At 39.9% G+C, this 23131-nt stretch overlaps 1 protein-coding gene across 1 annotated transcript in view; it reads left to right on the forward strand.

Moving 5' to 3' along the window:
* Positions 1 to 19210: 19210 nt before the first annotated feature.
* Positions 19211 to 23131, forward strand: part of pmfbp1 (polyamine modulated factor 1 binding protein 1) — a gene marked incomplete at both ends in the record, with an annotated part of 92528 nt that continues 88607 nt past the window's right edge. The window contains 2 exon segments of the mRNA XM_084404346.1: positions 19211 to 19267; positions 20182 to 20232. Coding sequence (XP_084260472.1) covers positions 19211 to 19267; positions 20182 to 20232 — 108 coding nt within the window.

Consider the following 23131-nt stretch of genomic DNA (forward strand, 5'->3'; position numbering starts at 1 on the left):
TTTGCTCAACTGCTGTCAAGGCGAAACAGTTGAAGAAAATCTGGCTAAGCAAGTTAAAAGTAGCTGTGGACATGCTAACTGGTTGACAGCTTTGAGGCAGAGGTACTCAAGAAAGCACTTTTGCACACACTTGCAATGTGTAGCCCAAGCATTTGCGTTTGCATACTTGTCTGGCCATAAGCTAACAGGGCCATCTCACTAGACCTTGCCTTCCAATGACTGGAGATTGGAGATTGGAGATCGGAGACGCAAAGGAATGCAAAAAAGTTCTTCCAATGCGTACCAAAGTTTGGTTAACTCTAACTTGCAGTTTTACACACACATTTACATGTATACAATATGTATACAGTATGTGTGTGTGTGTATATATATATATATATATATATATATATAGTGTATGTATCTATATGTACTGTATATGTATGCATTCATAGATCTTGCACATTGAAATATTTTTTTTAATAAAATACAGAAAATAAAAATAGGATGTTCTATAGAGCTATTGATTATTATAATTGATATAATAATCAATAATGAGGTTGTGTCCTTAGCTGTAAATGTTAGTAAGTATCACAAGTATTTCTGAGTATCCGTTAAACTTTACAGACTTCAGTGATCGAGCGTCGGCACGCACAGATACATCAAACAGATGGAGCACAATATAATAAGAGCCCAATCATTTTTAATTTTTCTAAACTGTTTCTTGTTAGATGTTAAATGTAAATTTAAAATTCAACATATAACACAAATTATTTTTTTTATTTTTTTTAGAGCAGTAACAGTAAAGGTACTATGGTAATGGAGTATTTATGTACTGTCTTCAGATGAGTGAATGTGTTCCTTCTACCTTGTACCAGTTAAAAAATTGTATTAGATATTTTAACTTCTACTTTCAAATTGTAATCAATTAGTTTAAATTTCAACTCCTTTTTGCATGTTTAATTGCACTTAGCATTTACTAGATTTGTTTTCATTGCCTTAAAATTTCACATTGTTTTAGGGACAACACTGGGCAGTGTTAAAACATATATGTATGAACCCTTTTTTTTTATTTATTTTTTATCCAATAAAGCAAATAAATAATAATAAAAATAATCAGTTATCAAGTATAATTGTTAGTTGTAGCACTGTTTTGTTTTATACGATTAATCGAAGAAACAATCAACAGAATAATCAATACATAATCGTCAGTTTCAGCCCTAATATTTTATTTCCTTTACCTCACACAGATTTGTCTGACCTCTTCAACTTGTGAAGGCCAAGTGAGAACCTTCTTTTCTCAGGCTAGAAAAAATTATATATTTTATAGACATCTTTACACAGACTTCTGATTCTAGATCCAAGCAGACTTCCTTTTGTTTGTGAGATGGGCTGAGTGCTATTGTTAATTGAGCAGCGCTAATAGCAAAGTGTCAAGGATGCACAAACATTCTCAGCTGAAGCCAGTCCACCAATAGGCTCTTGAGAATAATTTTTAGCTCATTCGATCTACCCATAGACAGATGCAACTTTTTCTCTCATTTGTGTAGGTGGCGGCGATAAAATGAATGTTTGGCCCAATGTCAGGAGTGAGAATAACCACGCAATGTGATACTCAGCAAACAGAGTTAATGGTGAGTGCTCAGTGGAGCGAGCAGAGCGAGTGGGTGGCAGGGTTACAGAATGGAAAACTGATTAGATGACTTTTCGCTTGCATTTTTGAAGGTGAATGCCTAAAGAAATGGGCAAAGTCTCCAACTTCTGTCAAATTCTGGTGCCAGAGTGGAGGCAAGGTGGACCTATTTAAGGTTGCAGCTTTGAAAATGCTGTTCATGTTCCTTCTTTCTTATTCTCTCTCTCGTTTTCTCTGTTACTGTCTCAGCTGTTCACACACACACATAGATACGCCCATGTCGAGGGATGAAATAAGCTGCTGTGTGCTGTAAGACAGGTGTCAGCGTGTCCTCTTCGGCAGCCATAAAAGTTAATTAAAGAAGAGGAAGGTTTATTGTGCTCCAGCACAGATGCAGGACTGCTGCTTAATAACAGCCTGTCCTGGATCCGCTGTCAAGACAAGCAGCCCAGCTGAATAATACACCACTGTCTGTTATTTGCTGCTCTTCAAAAAAACAAAAAAACAAGTATAACATGAGATATTATTATTTATTAAATAACCTGTGAAAATATCTGTGAATAAAATAAATTTATGTATGTATGTATTTATTTATCTTAATTTTTCATTTCATTTGTAGGCCTTTTTTTACTTACCGGGACATAAACCACATCGCCATGACTCAACAGCTATATTCTATAGTGGGCTGCCTTGCTTTTTACAGTATAAATAGGCAGCTGTCTTCTAAAGCACCCTAACCAAAATAGACATTATGAGGTTATTGACAAACTTTTTAAAAACGCACAAAACGCTCAAAACACACAGGATACACGAGTCCAGATTTATTCTCAATACAGTTTGCATGTTGCAAATCAAAGTTTCAGTAAGTACCCTTTGATTAATAATTTTTTTAATTTTTAAATGAAAATTTGTATATTTATTATTGCCATTACTTTCACCTCGCTACCATATTTTTGCTTGTGTCAGTTAATTCTGGAATTGCCTACCCTGTCACGAGGTGGCTGTAAAAATATCGCACAAAGACAAAGAACTCACGAAAATATTCTTTAATACAATTTATCCATATAATACAGTGCATAATCACTGGAGAAACACAACCACTGCACGGAAACAACACGGAACAAAGAACTGAATGAACTGAGGGCTAATATGCACACAGAGATTAACGTAACAAGGAACACCTGCGTAACTTAATCAATGACCATGGAGACAAACTAGCAAGGGAAACAGTGGCAAACAGGATCTGAACACAATGAAAATTAAACCAAAACTGACTATACATGTTACAATATGCCCCCCTCCCTGAAAGGTGCATCCTCACGCCGTAACAGTCCAACTGAGAATGGAGGGTGAGGGCTCTGGAGGAGGACGCAGAGCAGGTGGAAGGCAGGGAGATGACAAATGGAGAGACCAGGGGGACAAAGATGGCGGGATGGGCCAGGGTGGAGACGGGAGCTTGAGAAGTCTGACGGAAACCCAGAGTGCAGCCCGGAAGGAGGCCCATGGCGATGTCGAGGGAGGGAGGAAGGAGCCATGGAGGAGAAGCCCTCCATGATACCATGGGGACGGACAATGGAAACAGAGCCAAAGGTGGTGGAGCCCTGAAGATCGAGGGAGCCCAGTGGAGCCTTAAGTCCGATGGTCCCAGTTGGAGCCGAGGGAGGGAGGAGGCAAGGCAGAGGAGTCAGGGCAACGGACCGAGGTGAAGTGACGGGAACAGCGGCTGGAGGCGGAGCCAGGGGGTCTTCTTGACTTGGCGGAGCTGGAGACATAGGCAGATCCACACAGAGAGAAGTCAAGGGGCTGAAGGAAACTAGTGGAGGCGGGGCTGAGGAACTGACTGATTTTGGATGAGGAGGCGGGAGAGGGAGGCTGGGAGGGAAATCTGGGAATACAGGAGACTCTGAGCTGGGCTGGACCAGCGGGGGCACAAGTGAGTTCATGCTGGGCGGGACCAGCGGGGACACAGGAGAGTTCATGCTTGGTGGGACCAGCTGGGGCGGGAGAAACTTCCAAATTTCATCATCCAAATTCTCAAAATAATGATGTATGTGCTGGTGAATAATGGATCTGATTTCACCATCTGTGCCGGGGAAGACACCAGCCCCACTCCGGATTCAGAGCAGAGTCAGCAATCACTCCGCTGCATGGAGTGTATACCAGTGCCCACCGTAGATGGAGAGCTCAAGCGAGCCAGGATGTACGAGTCATATCCTGAAGGGAGGACTGAGCCAATCGTCACCCCTGGAGCCTGAGTGTCTGACCAGGTGCGTGAGCTGGCAACACCCATATGATGCCGTGTGAGAATTCGTGGAGTTCGAGGGGATGAAAAGGAGCCCCACCCACACTCCAGCCACTGAGGGTGAGTTGCCGCTGGCCTCTGCAATGTTTATATATTTAGGAAGTTTGTATGTTTTCTCCAATCCCCAATGTTCCTAGCCAGTTTAAAGTCTCCTGTCCCCCTGCTGGTTTCACCCAGCTTAAAGTCTCCTGTGTCCCTGCTGGTTACGTCCAGCTCGAAGTTTCCTGTGTCCACAGAGTTCCCGTCCAGCCTCCCTCTCCCGCCTCCTCTTCCATTATCAGCCAGTTCCTCATCCCCACCTCCACTGGTCCCCTTCAGCACCTCGACTTCTCCTTTAATGCCACTCTGTGTGTATCTGCCTAGGGCCTTCCAGTCTTTAGCTCCGTCCAATCAAGAGGATCCCCCGGCTCTGCCTCCAGCCTCTGATCCTGTCACTCCATCTCGGTCCATCGATCTTTCAGCTCTGCCTTGACTCCTCCCTCCCTTGGCTCTACCAGATACCATCGTCCTTGCAGCTCCACCGGGCTCCCTTGTCCCTCCGGCTCCACCTTGGTCAGGCGTCACCCTGTCTGTGCAACGGACTAACGAGCCGTCCACTGCACTCCGTCTCTCCAGCCCTTTGTCTCTGCCTTCCCTCTGGTTCTGTCTTAGTCCTCTGTCCCACCAGCTCCACCTCAGTCCTCAGGCACCCTCACTCCACCTCAGACTCTCGTCGCTGCAGCTCCCCCTCGGCCTCCAGGACCATCTGTGTCGCCCAGTCCCGTCTGCTCTCCGTCTGTGCCCAGGGCTTCACTACCATTGGCTTCGTCTCCGTCAGTCGTTTCCTGGGTGTTCCAAGTGTCCAACATGGCTCTTCCCTCCGTCGATTCCACAGTGGGCTTTCACCCTGGCTGCTCCTGGCTCCTCCCACCCTCCACTCCTCCATGGACTATTCTGCCTGCCCCTGTTTGGCTACTTCGCTCTCCAGCTCCACGTCCTCCACCTGAGCCCTTAATTTATATATATATCGTCGCTGTCCGATGAAAACCGCGTATGTCCATTTTGCCGATTTTGAGATTTTTCGACGGATAGAATGTCCAGATTCATTTCCGTATACAGTATGCTTCACATGTCTAAATGACCAATGAAAAGTTGTGAAATCATGTCATCTGATTTTCACGTATATCCATTTGGTGTCAAAGCTGTCAATCACGCCGCGTATCTCCCGCCCTGTGGAGGCATCTCGCTGATCTAAGCGTCTCTGTAAGCTCAGCATTGGATAGCCGAATAACTCTGTGAGGTAAAGTATCAGCAAACGTTTGTTTTTGACAACTGTTCAAGTTTATTATATATTCGCAATATATTTACAACTGTTATTTACCGGTAAATGGTCTAGACGAAGTAATTGTCACTGTTTATTGTGGAGATGTTCACGCACGGGTCTGTTAACTTAAGCAATACTTTTAAGGTAGTCTAATATTTTTCTAACTAATAAATTACTGACACAGTAAAGGGTAGATTTAAATAAAGAATAACGAATTTAAAAAAAAGAAAAAATGACATTTAAATAAAGAAAAAACGAAAATTAAATAAAGAAAAACCCGAAATTTAAATAAAGAAAAACGAAATTTAAATAAAGAAAAACGAAATTAAGTTAAATTAAAAACGAGATTAATTTAGACTGATAACGGGTAAAAAGGCTCATAGCCTACATGTTGGGTCCGTGTACTTTTTCGTTCATTCATTATTCTATTTCGGAATGAAAGATGAAATGTAAAAAAAAAGGGTGCAGCTTGTTTTTTTGTTTAAAAGGAAAAAAACAGAAATGGCTGTATTTTTTTGTACATAGCATAGCCTACTTTGTTATGATTTTAGTATCATAATGATTAATAAATGCACGCACAATTATCTGTGAACTTTATTTGTACAAATTGCTGCACATTCATTTAATTCTGCATTTTGCACACACAAGTTGAAAGGCTTCAAATCGAGTCTGTAGGTCTACTATACTGTTGAAAGTATGAAAAGTGAACAGTAGCCTAATAGGATGCACAATTTGAGACGGGTCAGACATGATTTTGACCACTTCATTAGGTTTGGTTTTGTAGAAAGCCTTTCTTTAAAGTGAATTTCGTTTTGTATAAATTGTATCTTAATTTTAATCAATTTTTCATCAACCAATTGCCTGGAGTGGATTTAATAAATAAGAAGCAAATATATAGCAGACAATATAATCATGGAGGCGCCCGCGCGGTCACTTGCATTGCACGTTAACTGGAGCGCATCTCATCCTAACTTAACGAAACTCAGTGTATGCCTCACACAGACATGAGAAAGACATCAAATACACAAAGCTTGAAAAGTCTTTAAACGAAATAATTCAAAACGAAAAGAAAAAGGCTCTCTGATTATGTATGATTATATGATCATATAGCCTAGCCTATTTTGTGAATTGTTCATTCCCGGTTGGCACACATTTTGCTGCCCTTACAAAAGTGCCGCTCTAGGCAATTGCCTAGTTCGCCTATATGGACGCACCGGCCCTGGGGTCAGCAATGAGTGTATTGATTCATTGTGCCTTCATAGTTTGCAAGAGACATTTAATAAACTGAGACGTAGGCTATTTAATAAACTGAGCGTAGCCTATTCATCTGTCAATATGAAACGCGACTTGGCCATTCTAATTAATGATCGGAAGAACGCGTATCGACCACCGTTACTGTAAAATATGCACGTATGTCCATTTAAACTCGATTTTGGTCAAATGTGGATTATATCGTTACACTGGCAAGAATATAGTTACATTTAAAGATGCCGTACCAAGTATGACAATACTATGTTCAACTGCTTTTGAAATTACGGTGTTTTTTTCACTTCCTGAAAAGTAACCGTTTTGGACATACGTGAGTTTCATCGGGTTTCATCGAGTTTCATCATTATTAATGATAATATTCATATTATTTATAAGACCATAATTTATTACTATTGTCATACAACTGCACTGTAAAATGAAAAAAATATATTTAATGTAAAATAAATGAAAAATATATATTCCATAAGTATATTAATTATTTTACTTTACATTATAGTAAAACTACATTACTGTAACGGTCATCAGCTGGAGTGCCCTTGAGAGCCACCTGAGGGCACTCCACATCAGACTATCATTATTCACTCACAACTACATTTCCCATAATTCACTGCCCGGACTCATCATCCCTGATTATCACATTCACCTGTGTCTCATTATATTGTTTAGTTCACCCCATATAAGCCTGGTTCACCTCATCATTCCCTGCGAAGTTTTGTACATTATTCCACTGCATTTCTGAGCGTTTCCTTTGTTGTCATTGTTCCTGGTTCTTGATCTCTGCCCGTGTCCTGGTTTTCCCGTTCCTGCCTCACCCTCTGGATTTGTCCGTTTGTTTGGATTGCCTGCCTGTGTATGACCTTTGCCTGGATTCTGATTACTATTTTGATTTACTTTAATAAATCCTCAACCTTCGTGTCTCGGATGTTTTACGGATGTCTTAATTTCTCCGGCAAGAGTTAAACTTACAAGCTTTTATTTAATTGGAAAATTGCAGTTTCTGTAAAAAACAGGTGTACAAACCTGAATGCAGCTGTCCTGCAATCCTGTTGGAACATGTTGGAAATTATGTGAATTTGAAAATACAGTAACCTGGTGCATGTTGCGTTCCCAGATGCAGCAAAACAGATTGTATACTTATTTAATTTAATTACAGCCTTTTGCGATTTGATAAGCGTGTTAAGCCATTGCTGTATTGACACATGCTTTGCCAAAGCAATGACACAAAACGACAGAGATCTGTTATGTTACTATGAGAAGTGTAAAATATTTTCGGCTTATTGTGAATCTGTGGCAGGTCAGATTAGACTGTGGTGGGTTGCCAGAGTCTAGGTAATTAATGGGAAACACTGGACTGGATCTACTACTAACTACAATGAAGGATAATACTTAAAGTAAAAAACTGTTATGTACTGACAGATAACTGGAGAATTCAAAGTGACATAACCTCAGATATCATTTTCAGCAAACGCTTAAAGATCTCACAAAGTCTCTGATATTTTTAAGAGAAATCTGAATTCAGTGCAGCTTTTTAGGGGGTCTGAGATGAAAGAGTGTGGGGGGGGGGGGGTCTAAACAGGTCTATCAGCGCCTATGCATGAAAGAGTGGATGTCATCCCATTTTGCTTTATGTCCAGATTCAGTTTTAATTAGCAGGGCTCAGCTGCAGTGTGCTGCAGTGGATGTGAGTGAGAGAAACAAAGAAAAGATAAAGCTAGAGAGCGAGAGAAAAGAAGGGAGGGAGGCAGAGGGTAACAGTCCAGCAGTAAAGGATGCATTAAGCAATTAAAGTTAGGGAGCGCAAGAATGAAGTGAAGCGATGATTTCTTTTTCAGTAATTGCCTGGTGATCACAAGGGAGTCAGGCATAGGAAAGAAGGCAGCAATATACTGTGCATCAGCATTTTATATTGACAGTCTTTAATACACACAAGCACACACAAATACGGTCCTTTTTTTTCCTACAGAAACCGCCTTTCTGTCTGTGTGCCTTCATATACTCTTATATGTCAACCTATGTGAATGAACACACAAACATACTTTATGCATGCATTTGACATTGTCTAATTATGTATGTATAAATATTTGATGAAGAACACAGGCATTCTCAGTTTACTGTATTAGTCAGTGTGAATGGTGGGATTATATGATCAGCGCTCAGACTGGCTCATCTATGATTTATCTGGTGGCTGTGGCGGAGCTCGGCTTGCTTTCCTGCCTGCTTTCAAAGCATTTGTCTCGCCTGTCTGCGCCAGATAAGATAGAGGAAATTCTCCAGTCAGGATGCAACAAGATGAGAGCAGAAGAATAGGAGAGATGGAGAGAAAGGGGCCAGAGGAGAAGTGTAACCTTTTGTTTGTCGCTGGTATGAATAGTGCAGCAGGGCACAGGGCTGTGATTTATGCTAATGTATGCAGTTCGGTGCGGGCAAGGCCTCCTGGACACTGATTACCTATAGTGGAAGTGTGGAGGGGGAGAGAGGGAGGGTGGCCTGGCTGGCCATCTTATTTCGGTTAATACGTTGCAGCATGCAACACACAAAGCGTTGAAGAGGCAGGAGATAATCAAGAGCCCAGCCCATGGGGACATGCCAGAGATTGGACTGCACAAGGAGCAAAGGCAAACTAAAGCCAGATGGAACACAATTTATTCCTTTATTATTATGTATCTCCACTGAAGTATTGAGGAAAAACATGAATTATGGGTTAAATAAGTCATTTATCCAGTTTTACACTGAAATAAATGTATAGATGTGTTTAAAATGTTTAGATCACATATCTCCAACATAATGCAATTTTAAATTCAATTTTGTTGGTTTTCTCAATTTTCTCAGACACTTCTTCCTGCGGAAGTTATAGTTGCAGAATAAGTATAAGTTATATATAGGTTGGGGTCACAACTTTTACTAATTATAAAAAAAAAATTGGACATAAGTAGTAAGTAGTTATTTACAATATAACCACTTAATTTGTGTTAAAATTTTTGCAATCCAAGATAGCTCTTTGATATATGGTGGTAACATGCTGATTTTTTTTTTTTTTTTTTTTACACATTTTGTGATTTTATTGGTATTTCAAGTTTATTTCAACTGTTGCAAAGTAGAGGGACACCACTTGTCACCGCAAATGAAGAATGCCCATATAACTGAAAGCTCACTTGCTTTTCTATGATACTACTGCCACGCCAAAGGGTGTCAATATAATGTCCAAGATCACTGTGGAGCCAATTATTTATGAAGACGAATTAGAGGTAGTGAAACAACACAATCATAAAAAGAAAATAGGTCCCCAACTCAAACGCTGGCAATCATATCATTATTTATAGGGCACAGCTGATTGGTTCCTGCTGTATCAGTATCCATTGAGCTTGCGTGCTCAACCTTCAAATATGTGGTTAGCATTTGCCTTAGCAGTGCAGCGCGCTGTCAGAAACCCACCACCCTCCCCAGTTCCACCTGTATAGATCTGCTACGGGTAATTCATGTACACTATATTGTACAGCAGCAGCATGTCTTACTTGCTCACAGCGGCGTGTCGTGTATGTATGGGCAGTAAGGCCCGTACTTGCTCTGCAGCAGCAGCGTAGCAGATCTAGTCCACCAAGACCAAATACTGTATATCAACATTGTCATAACCATTACCATGCCAAACACTCAGAATAAGAATAAGATTTCAAAGGCATACTTTGGAGCGTATTGTAATTTGGTCAATTCACAGCCTTTAATGCGAACACCACAACATGTCATTGTGTTTCTGTATTTAAAACAAACAAATGCAGCTTTATTCACTTACGCTGAAGGACATGGGGTCTTTACCTGATGATTATCGTTTCATGAAATGATGCTCAGAATTAGAATTAGGCTAATTTGATTTATTACTGCTCTGAGAAATGCCAGACCGCTCTGACTGTTTGAGATGCTTGTCAGGGGTCAAACGGAGCAATGAGCTGGATTAAACTGCTCATCGGAAAGTTCAGTTTGGTTCAGTGGATTAAATGTACAGTGGTAAGGTTGGTCCAGAGCAGAAGACCTTTAGATATACCCAAAGAATGAGTTCAATATGCAAGGAAACCGCCAGAATGGCACCACCATTCACACAGATGGCATTTTTGCATTGAAAAATGCAAGATACAGTACGAGCATTGGAACGGAAAAAGAAAGGTCTCAAGGCACATCTTTTAAAAGTTGAACTTATTTTAAAGGTAGGGTAGGCACTTTTTTATTATACTGGTTGAAACTCTCTTCACATCCTGATAGCAACCAATAATAGAAGTGGTCTAAATATTAAAATCTTAGAAGTCACAGGACCAAAACATTTTCGTCCAGGCAGGTAGGACACCGGACCGAATGTAATGATACTATGGCCTATCTGCCTATCAACTTATGTATTTTGCATACCTCCACGCACCTGCTCACGCAGACATCACACGTCATCAGCACGTTCTGTAAGTCTCTGCAGAGTTGTAGACAGACAGTCACCAAGTTTCAACAGCAAACAGCAGCCGCCTTTTACAGTTCCTCCTGAACCAAAACAACGATCTTATGCTGCGTTCATGTCATGTCGTAACCGTAATTACAAGATGGCAAACTGTGACGTTCTAGCTGTTCAAATATATATTTCATCACGGCCAGATGAAAATGCTAAATTATCCAAATTGACAGAGTGTGTTAAAGATATAAAAGATTGGATGACGCGTAATTTTCTTTTATTAAATCCAGACAAAACAGAGGTACTAATCATCGGCTCAAAAAACCGCCCACAAAACCTCTCGCAATACAACTTTAATATAGTAGGATGTCCTGTTACTTTATCCTCTACAGTAAAAGACCATGGGTGTTATACTCGATTGCAACCTGTCTTTCAAAAATCATATTTCATATGTTACAAAAACCGCCTTTTTCCACCTTAGAAACATTGCTAAGCTACGGAATATGCTATCAGTTTCTGATGCAGAAAAGTTAGTTCATGCATTCATGACCTCGAGACTAGATTACTGTAATGCTTTATTAGCCGGTTGTCCTGCATCCTCAATTAACAAGCTACAGTTAGTCCAAAATGCCGCCTCTAGAGTTCTTACTAGATCAAGAAAATATGATCATATAACACCGATTTTATCATCACTGCATTGGTTACCTATAAAGTTCCGTATTAATTACAAGGTATTGCTACTGACTTATAAAGCCCTAAACGGCTTAGCTCCAGTCTATTTAACGGATCTTCTATCGCCCTATAATCCATCGCGCTCTTTAAGATCACTAAATTCAAGGCTTTTGGTCATACCTAGGATATCCAGAACCACCAAAGGAGGGAGAGCATTTTCACATTTAGCTCCAAAACTCTGGAATAGCCTTCCTGATACTGTTCGTTGCTCAGACTCGCTCTCCCAGTTTAAAACTAGATTAAAGTCGCATCTCTTCAGCCAGGCATTCATATAATATTTTTAATCTTACAGTTCAAATTACAATCCGGCCTCTAGTTAATAAACGCCACAGGAGAACTGGCCCCCGACTGAGCCTGGGTTCTCCCAAGGTTTTTTTTTCTCCATTGGGTCACCTGATGGAGTTTTAGGACACTATTAGGTCACTTGATGGAGTTTTTCGGTTCCTTGCCACTGTTGCCTTTGGCTTGCTCAGTTGGGGATATTCTGGGGATATCTAATTTGATTTTATCAATAAATTCCACTAGAAACAAACCTTGTTGTATTATTTTAATTTAATACTGTGAAGCTGCTTTGATACAATCTGTATTGTGAAAAGCGCTATACAAATATACTTGACTTGACTTGACTTGACTGTTCACGTCCTCAGACTCAGATTTATGCGTTTCTATGTCAACACTATCAACGACGAAATTAAGCAGCAGTCAGGTGGTATAACTAGAGCTCTGTAAGATGTTTACGTTCATTATTATTGTAATGTTAAATGCTTTGAGACATGAGGTAATTTAAAGCCGTCTCTCGTCCTGTGACACTTTGCAGACTCTGCTGTTCACGTTCATGTGTTTTGAAGGAGGCGTGGCTTTGCTGACGCTCTGAAGGGAGGGTGGAATCGTATGATTTCAAAGCTAGCTCACTATTGCTAGCCTGTCGGAAATACCCTACCCTACCTTTAACTTCACTAAAAAAATAAAAAGTCAAGGCCTAAATTTAAGATTTATGTATTTGAATTGCAACGTTTCCATCCATTTGGATAATCAATTTTAACATACACTAATAAACTTAATGCAATGCCTATTTGTCCGTCATACTGTACGTAAATTAAACGATTTCTGTAATAGTAGTAATAAACTGAATGTTTTTTAAATGCACAATAACCTGGTTGATATATTTATCATCAATACATCCAATTAGTTTCAGTCTACATTTGAACTAATTGCTTGTTCCACAGCTAGCCATATTTTAACCATGTTCATACTTTTTTAACTGAATAAATGTAATTGGTTTTACAATGAGCAGATTAATGCTGATTCTAAGCAATTTTAATAAATCCATTTTGAAAATAGATTTTTTTTTGAGTGTCAAAATCGTACCTGTTTTATCTATGTACTGTATGACTTACAGATATGCACCTAAATGTGTGCAAAACGCTGCTGTAGGACATGAGAAGCAAGCACAACAGTCAACAACGTCCATCTAGCACGTTTATGTAGAAAAACAATGGAAAAATTGTGCAGTGAAATGCAAAAACTTCTTAGATCATTTTTTCTCCCAATAAACGTTGTAACTGTATATTTCAGCCAAGTGTGTAGATATATTAATATAATAACTTGTTCTTATTTGGTAGAAATGATAAACTTACTCCTACACATCAACCTCGGGGAGATTTAGAATCTATTGATGTGTATAAAAAATTGGTTGGAGTTTTAATGGCAAACTTTAGTTTAGATAAAAAAGAAGAAAGGCTTTGGATGATAAGGCCATATTGTGCCATGTTTTTGGCCACATTGTGCCAATAAGGACAGAATTTACACTGAGCACGGGCTGTGCATTCCCATCTACAGGGAAATGCGAGGTCATAGAAAAAGAAAAAAAAACATTCTCCTGCTGTATGGAGAAGGCCTAAGCTCTCTCTGCAATCAGCCTGTGTGACCTTTCCCCTCTACAGAAGAGCACTCTGGGTCACATTAATGCATTCATTAATGCATTTCCATGAACTTATTGCAAACCAATTGCCGAATGGTGAGAAGACTGGAGACCCACACAACCCCAGAGAAAAGGGGAAAGGGAAAGAGAGTGACAGAGATAGATTGTGCTCCCCTCCCCGTTTGTGAGATGGAGCAGTAAAGTGCTGTCTGGCAGACGAAGAGCTCGCTTGGTGGAGTGTGCCACTAGGGAACGTGAGGCTGGGGCTATGAACTTAATGAAGTTTGACTAAAGTCATCAGCGTCTGAGTATCAGGATCTCAGAGACACAGAAAGCAGATGCGAAGGGGGGGGAAAAGTCGAAACTTTCCAAAGGAAGCGGCTCACTTAGAGGTCATTACTGTTCTACAGGAAGTCCCATGTGAATGGAGAAGGGGTAACAGAGAGAGGAGGGTTGTGGGGTTGCAACCCACCTGCTTGATCCTCCTTCCCTTTTTTATATGTTTTTCTTCTTTAGTGAGGAGAAAAGTGCGGAGCCCTGCAAATGACATGCAGGAAAGAAATATGTATACCGTGGCCACAAATTAACAGTTCCTATGACTCATTAATACATCAGCACGTTTTACTTATTCGTTCTCTCGTTTTAAGTAAATTGTGTGCATGATATAATAATTAGTTCCCTCTGCATTAAGTGTGTGTTATTCTTTTGATTTAATTTCAGATTTCTTAAACGAATGAGTAACGAATTATCAATTGTAAAACTATTACCAGTTGTAAAGCTGCTGCCATTTTGGTTGTTTCAGAGTTTACAAGTTTTAAGTCAGAGTTTTCATACAATTCCATGTTTCCAACTTACACTCAAAATGTATTTTGTTCAGTGCACTTATCAAATTGTGTTTTCAACACGATTAAAATGTACACAGCAAGAATAGAGCATCATGTTTTATTGAACAAATTGGTAGTACTTTACAAACAAAGTCCTATTAGTTAACAATTAGCTAATGCATTAAACAATTAGCATTACATTTATTACAGAATGTATTCATCTTTGTCGACATTAGTTAATAAACATACTGTTCATTGTTAGTTCAAGTTAGCTCATGTCCATAAATAATATTAAAAGATATAACTTTTGATTTTAATAATGTGTTAATAAATGTTGAAATAATATTATCTAGCATAAATAAATAGAAGTGCTTTTCACTGTTAGTTCATGTTAACGATTGACTATGACCATATAATTAATGTTAACAAATGAAACCTTACTGTAAAGTGTTACCCTCAAGGATAATCAATTGAATTGTGAGAGATTTAACTCTCACTAAAAACTACATTTATTAAAGTAACTCAAATTAATCTCCTTCAGTAACTACTAGCTAACAGTAGAGCATGTTAGCATGCTAATTACTCTCCCAGTCCAGTTTCCCAGTTTCATGCAAAACATGAAAACTAGAAACCCACTGTCGAGTTCAGATGTCAACAAAAATGATTCATGTAGTCCCAACACAAAAGGATTAAGTTAACTTCCATTTTACAAATTTAGGTGGACAATTCTGGGAGTGTTGTGTATGGTAATGGATATGACAATGTTGATACGTTTGGGCTTTGCGGAATAGATCTGCTGCTGCAGACCAAGTACGGGACTTGCTACTGCCAAAACACAATACGCTGCTGTGAGCAAGTAAGACATGCTGCTGCTGTACAATATAGCATTTATGATTTAACCGTAGCAGATCTATACAGGTGGAGCTAGGGAGGATGGGGGGTTTCTGAAAGCGTGCTGCAACTGCTACAGCAAATGCTGACCAAGTATTTGAAGGTTGAGCAACAAGCTCTGCAGTGCCCTATAGTGAACGACGTGATTGCACTGTGCCATCTAGAGTTTTATAACAGAACTTTGTATTTGATCAGGCTACAACAAGGAATTATGAGGTCCGCAAAATTCCCCCCAAAAAATTGTCTTGCTTGTAAAATGTATTTCTGCAACCTGCTACAAACAACCTTGAGCATTTTATTATGAGTCACAATATGTGCAGTCCACAATGCTAAGTATAAGTTAGATCAGAATGCAATTGGAAATATAGCTGCAAGCAGCAATTATCGGGGCCAAGCGCAAAAAGACGATAAGACATACCAACGTGGCTGGAAGTGTCAGACCAACTGCTGCAAGCAGCAATTAAAGACATTTTAAGATGATTTAAGGCAAAATAGCTGAAAAATCATATATAGAGTCACTAATAATAGGATTTAATGGTTTTTCACTTTTGACCAATAGGTGGCGCAGTTACGAAATTGATGTGGTGTGGTCAGAGTGAGGTGACAATACAAAGTTTGGTGTCAGTATGTCAAGGCATTGCAGAGATGATGCCTGAATAGTCATTTTGGCATCATTCCTCAAATTTGCTGCTGTGGTATAAGATAGTGGTTTCGTCTATTGACACGAAATCCAAATCATTTTGTTGGTACGGTCTGGAGATGATACGATTCGATTTTGGTGAAAATCGGACAAACGGTCTAGGAGAAGTTTGAAAAAGTAGGAATTAAATGAAATCAAGATGGCGGACAGGAAGTTTGGCTGACTATGGGAACATTGGTATGTATGTTTTTGGCATAACCCAAGGAATCTATTAAGACCAGTGTCATTACAATAGGCAAATGTATTCAAAAGTTATTAGCATGTTTGGAAATTTTGTTATAACTTTTTTTACCACTAGGTGGCGCTTTGTCTGAAAGATAGTCTGAAACTCTTTGAGTACCTTCAAGGGATGGTGCCTTTAATATCATGATATTATATTGTAATTAATGGCAATTTCCTTGTTTTGTTCTATTATAGCGCCATCAAGAGGCACAATCCCACCAATGTGTTTGTGTCCTCAGAGTGAGCCCATACATGTGTGTGTCAAATTTGGTGAAAATATCTCATTTCGTTTTGGAGTTATAGACATTTATATTTATAAACACATACAAAATGACCCACACCAGACTTTGTTTGCATTTTCTTGCCACTTACTATTAATATTTTGACATTTGGTTATTAGCGTCTAGCCAACGACCTATGTTTTTGATCTTCCTAAGGTGGTTTTGTCTCGATCGGTCTAACGGTTTCGAACATATTGGCAAATGTTTTTTAAGCGCTAAATTACAACGCTACACAAACCGTAAGGCGAAACCTAGCATGTTTGGTATCGTTGGACTTGGCAAGTATTCAAGAATTTAAGGAGATGATTTCCCATGAAAATAAGTCAACCACACCCAGAGTTATAAGCATTTGAACATTTTATTTTTTGAACACCAGGTGGCGCTGGTTTGAAACTTCCTAGGCTCCTTCAGGGCATCGTACTGATGACTCATACCGAGTTTAGTAACGATACGTTAATGCGTTCATAAAATACAGCAGTTTGGTACAAAATTCTAAATGGTTGACGACTAAAATGGACGTTATGGGAATAACGGCATGATGCCCTGAATCTATCGAGACCAATTTTATGATTTTTGGACAAACCGTTCAGAAGTTATAAGCAAAAATAGCCATTTTTGTATTCCGGGACCAGTAGGTGCCGTTGCGCCGAAACGCAGCATATTGCCTCACGTCATGCTTGTGATTAAATGTACCAAGATTGGTCTGAATGTGATAAAACGTTGCAGAGATACAGCCTTAAGTCTGTTTTTGCAAGCGCTACGTAAAATTAGTTTGCGCCGTATTCGAGAACGGTTTGACGAATCAACTTGAATTCCTTAACTTTTTTTCGGCATGGTCTGAATATGATCTGGTTAAATTTTCATGAAAATCGGAGCAACTGTCTAGGATGAGTTCGAAAAAGTAGGTTTATAAAAAAATTCAAAATGGCGGAAATTTTTTCATGATGAAAAATTACATCATAGGCTGCCATAGACTTCCATACGGAAGAATAATAATAAGAGGAACGCCAATGATTTCAAGAGGTGCCTACGCACTTTCAGTGCTTGGCCCCTAATTATAAGAAGCAAAACGACTTTCTTTTCCGCTGATATCACTTAGGCCGCATGGGCTATTTGATCATTTTGACTAATAGGTTGGTGCAGGGATGATGTATTTTTGTAACCCAAAAGCCATAAATTAGCATTTTAGCACTTCCGGTTCCTTCATCCCGGAGTCAATGGGATTTTTTAACGGATTTGGTTAAATGCCTGAAATAAGCTCTATGGTGAACACAAGCTCAAGATATTTTCACGTTTTATTCTGACATAAAATACATTAGGAGTGTCTTCTTGTGATTCTTTTAAAGCTTTTATTTGTCTTGAAAAATGCGCTAACAAGTGGCTAAATGGGACTACAGTCTGTCTGGGACATTAAACGTCATCAGCCGAAGGGATAGACTCATCTACTCATTAGTCCGCTTTTATAGCCTTGTTGTGTTTATAATCGCGCTCTTGCAAACTATTATATCTCGAACTTTCAGTGAAATCGTGTTTAAACAAAGACTGAAAGAGTTGCCGGAAACCTAGTGATGGTGACGTTGAAGCCATGCGATTGTGGTGTAGTTATTTAGTTCTTGTGGTGTGAACTTTAGCTTTTGACTTCTTGTATTTACGCTTCAAAAATGTGCGCACAATGAAAATCATAAGCTTTTGGGCTTTTGTCGAGGGAACCAGTGTGATGCAAACTTATTGGTCCTACAAAAATACGTCATCCCTGCACCACTCTATAGTCAAATTGCTGTTTAGCAAACTGGCATTTGGTCTGGCTCCATTTTGGTTTAGAAAGCCAACTTTTCACACACCACACAAGACGTAAATCACATTATTGAAGTAAAATGGGTTTGAATGGCTTGAATGGTAATGAGTTACGGTTAAAAGTTAGTCTGGCATTGCAGTGGCTTTTCAGACATGGTAGTTCAGGACATATTACATCCCTTGCATACAGAAAACGATAAACGTGTTGCAGATGAAAAATAAAAATAGCTGATTTTCCCTCCTCAGTGTGTTTGCTTATGTGGCTGTTTTGTTTGTGCTATTAATATGAATGAAGTCTTCCTGACTTGTTTTTCTCCTTTCGCCTCTCATGCTTTCATTTTGTGATGCTGTTTTTCTCTGTCTGTCGTCCTGCTCGCACCCTCCCTCCCCTCTTCCATCTCTGGTGGCAGGGGGGAACTTACAATGCATTTCACGTCCAAGAGGAAGTGTGTTGCTATGGTGGTTGCTAGGGATTTAGTCTGGAGTGACGCAAAAAGTCCGAATATTTAAGGTGTCCTTCTAACACAGGGATGTTTGAAGCCGCTCGGAATGAGCAATCACCTCTGAGGGTTGCATTTTCTCGCCTCTCTCTTTCATTATCATGTCTGCCTCTCTGGAAATATCACCATTGATTTTCAAAAACACACCGACGGAAAAACTCGGAGAGACAAAAAGCTATGCAAAAGAGCATGGCTTTCTAGTAAATACCTGAACATCACTATTCTATATCTCTGTATGAATCTGTGGAAGGAGTAAACATCGTTTCGATGATGTAATCAGAATGTCGCTATTAAAAACGAATCCACAACATAATGCAGCATCACAAGGCAGCATTTTCCCGGCAATGAGAAAAGCAGGTTCCTAATGTTCTTTCCTCACCTTCCTAATGGAGTGTTTCTCTGGTGCAGATTGTGTGCTTTAAGGATGTTCTTGGCCATGGGTAGTGAGGAAATAATTGATTGTGTTGAAGTGGAGTTGGCCGAGGCCACACTTGTCAGGATTGAGCAGGATTGTAGACAATCAGTGTTAACTAACTGTTCTCCAGAGACATTATTGAGGAAAGGGTCAATACGAGCGTGTCGTCTTCATCTCCTCTCACCAGCACTTGTGAACTCTTCTGCCTTCTTTCTTGTAAAACTTTCTTATGAATTTTCTGCTTTCACAACAAAGCATATCTCATGAAAGACATGTCTTCAATTACACACTCTCTGGGAGAATAGATGTTTTTCCCTGTCTTATTGAGTTCATTCTCTTTCGTCTCCGTATCGTTGGACGTGTTTATAGTACATCTCTTCAGTGTTATTCTAATCAACTCTATCTCTGATGTTTCTCCTAAAACTTCTTTGGAGAAAAAAAAAAAAAGAGAAAAGAAACAAATGTTGTTGATATACAGTAGGAAGGAACATAGAGCTGTAAAATGATGTGGGTAGCAGCTCAGAAAATATTATATAATGTATATATTATAATGTAAGAGATAAAAAAATGCATGTGCCAAGTTGTAGAAAATCTTTTTGAAAATGTATAAAATGTTATTATTTAAAAACAAAAACTTAATGACTCTACAGATCTCATGTGGTGTAACCATCAAGTTAAAAGTACTAGAATCCATGTTTGCATTATTTTTTTTTTAAGTTTTAAACTATATTTTCAAGGTATATTTTACAATCATCATGAATTAATTATTTTTTAAGGGATTTGCATCACATGACTTTTACAACATGAACTAACCTTACATTATCATTAAACTGTCAAACTATCTAATCTTTTTATGACCTGTCCTGTTTAATGATGGTCTCAATTTACTTTCCATTTATTCCCTGTCTAGCAGAAACAATTGAGCTAATGTAGAGACATTAATGGTCATTTTTCTTTCATAGTCTCATCGGATGCATTGTCTTCCTCTTTAGGCTTCCACTGATCTCACAGCCCTCAGAGGAACACAGCTGTTGAAGACTGAGGTACGGCCACAATTCACACTGTTAGACACAGTTTTTGACACTCAATGCTCTTAATTTTCTGTCCTTAGACCTTTTATTAGCAGTGCACAAATTATTCTAATAATTCATTCATCACCTTTATAGATGTGAGAATGACAGACACCTAAAATCCAAAATTTAAAAGAAGTTTTGGAACCTGACTGTGACATGGAAATTACATGTGAGCCTACAGGAATAGTTCACCCAAAAATTAAACATTTTCCTCATGTTGTATTGTATGACTTTCTTTCTTCAGTGAAACACAAAATGTCTTTTTTTTCTTTTCTTTTTTCATACAACCAAAATCAATAAGGACCCCACTGACATTAAACCAATCTTCAAAATACCTTTCTTTATGTTATCCGGAAGAAAGAACATCATGCAGTTTTGGAACAACATGAGGGCGAGTAAATGATGACAGAATTTCCATTTTTGGGTGAACTATCCCATAAAGTCTCTACAGCCAATTGAAAAGACTCTACTTCTATCCCTTACAATCTTGGTTTCACTCATCTCATATTAATGGTCTGTACCCTCAAGCACATCCATAAGCAATGCTAAAGTCTGCGATCTGGTTGGTAACCTATGATGCACACTCAGGGTTATACTGTATCTTCCCAAGAACCCTGATGTCTGCAAAACATGGGACCATTTCCCCAGCAGTCTTGCAGACACATCTGACTGTGTAATGTATTGACAGGTGTGTGACCTACATTAAGTGTATACATTTTACATGCACATCTGTTTAGGAAAGGGGGTTATTTAGGAGGAAGATCAATAGAAGGTTAAATGACCTGGCCCTCTTCGAGACCACAGGCCCAGTGAGAGCTAGAGGGAGTAGCCCTTCGAAATTCTCCCCCTCCTCTTTTTCCCTACTGCTTCTTCAGCCATCACACATACTCAGCTTAGTTAGCCTGGGAAAGAGCCCCAAACCCGATCAATAACTTTGGTCTTGTCTGCCTAATTGCTCATTGGTTGACATTGGCACCCGACTATATGTAAGTGCATGTTCCTGGAGTGATTCACTCTTCCCTTCCCTCTCTCTCCACCTCCCTCTCTTTACTCTCAAAAACCCCTCACGCCCTCCATTCCTTCCTCACCGCCACGTTTGGGATGTGAAACCCGAACCGCAGTTGTCACTTCGGGACGCGAGCATCCAAAGACTCCGGCAAGACCTGCTCCTCTCTCATCAGGCCCGTGACGCCCAAAGCGTTCAGGTAAATAAGCTCCGCTAATGACCATTAGGCAGATAAGACTCTCTCGTGCGCCTGTTATGCAGATCCGCGACAGGAAATTACCTTTTTTCTTCTTCTTCTTCTTCTTTCTGCTCCCACACCCCCCCCCCCCGCGTCGATGATTACCGTCCCTTCAAGTCTTAAGTGTGGAGTGTTTGCATAGCGCTCTGATTATTCTTACAGCATCCTGCATGAATAAACAAATGCATGACGGCGCATACCACGCCACCGCCAATGCGTATGGCTACATGTTCTTTGTGTATGAAATATCATTAGGGTTTGTTTCAGCGGGACGGGATGATAACGTCTGAAATACGTGTTGATTACGGCAGAGCTATTTGCATTTCATTTAACGTTGAGAGCTAAAGCGGTATTGCCCCTCTCTCTGGATTCAAATGCGATATTGATCAGTCAGTCTTGGGAGCTGAAAATAAAACAATGATGTCGGTCCTGAGCGTCACATGCATTTCAACCTTTGTTTTTACATATAAACAAACAATTATGGTTACTATTCGAATGTATGATCCATTTTCCAACCCTCCATTTGCCACAAGAAGCGTTTTGCTATTCCTTTCAGCTTTTTTCCAGTTGTAGTGTGCTAATGTCATGATTTAAATGAAGTATTGATCAGTTTAGGAGGGGAGAATGGAGAGAGAGCGCAATTGTAAGGCAAAGAAAGAGCAGGGTTATCGGCTTGCATCACACACCGAAAAGCAGAGCAAAAGGATGAGCTGGGTTTTTAGGATTAAAGGGAAACGATTCTCATTCTTCCCTCATCGTTTTAGTCTACAATCTGGCAGGAATTCGAGCTTTCGCTGTGCCAACAGACGGATGAGAAGACGAGGCAAGGTTTGAAGTGCTTGTCACCAGACCACAATCAATGGGTAAAGCGAGGGGCGACCGTTTGATTTAGGTGACTTAGGCGAATTTGTGGATTACTCTTGGGCCTCTAATGAGTGCGGCTGATTAATTGATCGTTGCGGGGAGTCCCTGGGCCCCCATCTTGGATATGTGGCTGTCATCGTGCGACAACTTGAAATGCAGATGAGGATGCTTGATAATGTCGGACTGGACCGGAACAAGGGGTTTGCCAAACCTCCTCCTTTCTCCTTTTCTTGACTCCCATCTTCCCCGCCTCTCCGTTCTCTTTCGCAGGTGACCATATTGTGCTAATTACAATAATAATTATTTATTTTTGATGTGACGTGGTGGGCCTTGCTGTAATGATTTGAAAAATAACACCATTAATGAATACTTTTTGTTGCAAAAAGTGGGTAATGGATTGACGTGTCGCAGACTGCTTGTGTATGTAACCGGAAATTGTAAAGATTTGTCTGCAGAAGTGTTGCTTGTTCTCTTGCTCTTTCTTTCAAACAAAGAGCTGCGATTTCGCATTTGTTTAAGAAGCATTGATTTTTGTTTCTGCATTCAGTGCAGGGCTGTCCTAGCCTGTCTAGAGTGTCTGGGTGTATGTGAAGGGTAGAACCGCTCAAGGTTGCTCAATGTTTGGGATGCGATGAGGGCCAGATGGACACCAGTTCCTCTTTGCCGGAGCTCTAGTCATGGCGGGTTCTGCGAAACGGGCAGGCGAGCAGAGAAGGAGACTCTTTGTAGTGGATTGATTTTCTCTTCCTCTGCGCCCTGCC

The sequence above is a fragment of the Rutilus rutilus genome (assembly GCF_951802725.1).
Source record: "Rutilus rutilus genome assembly, chromosome: 3".
NCBI classification, from domain to species: Eukaryota; Metazoa; Chordata; class Actinopteri; order Cypriniformes; family Leuciscidae; genus Rutilus; species Rutilus rutilus.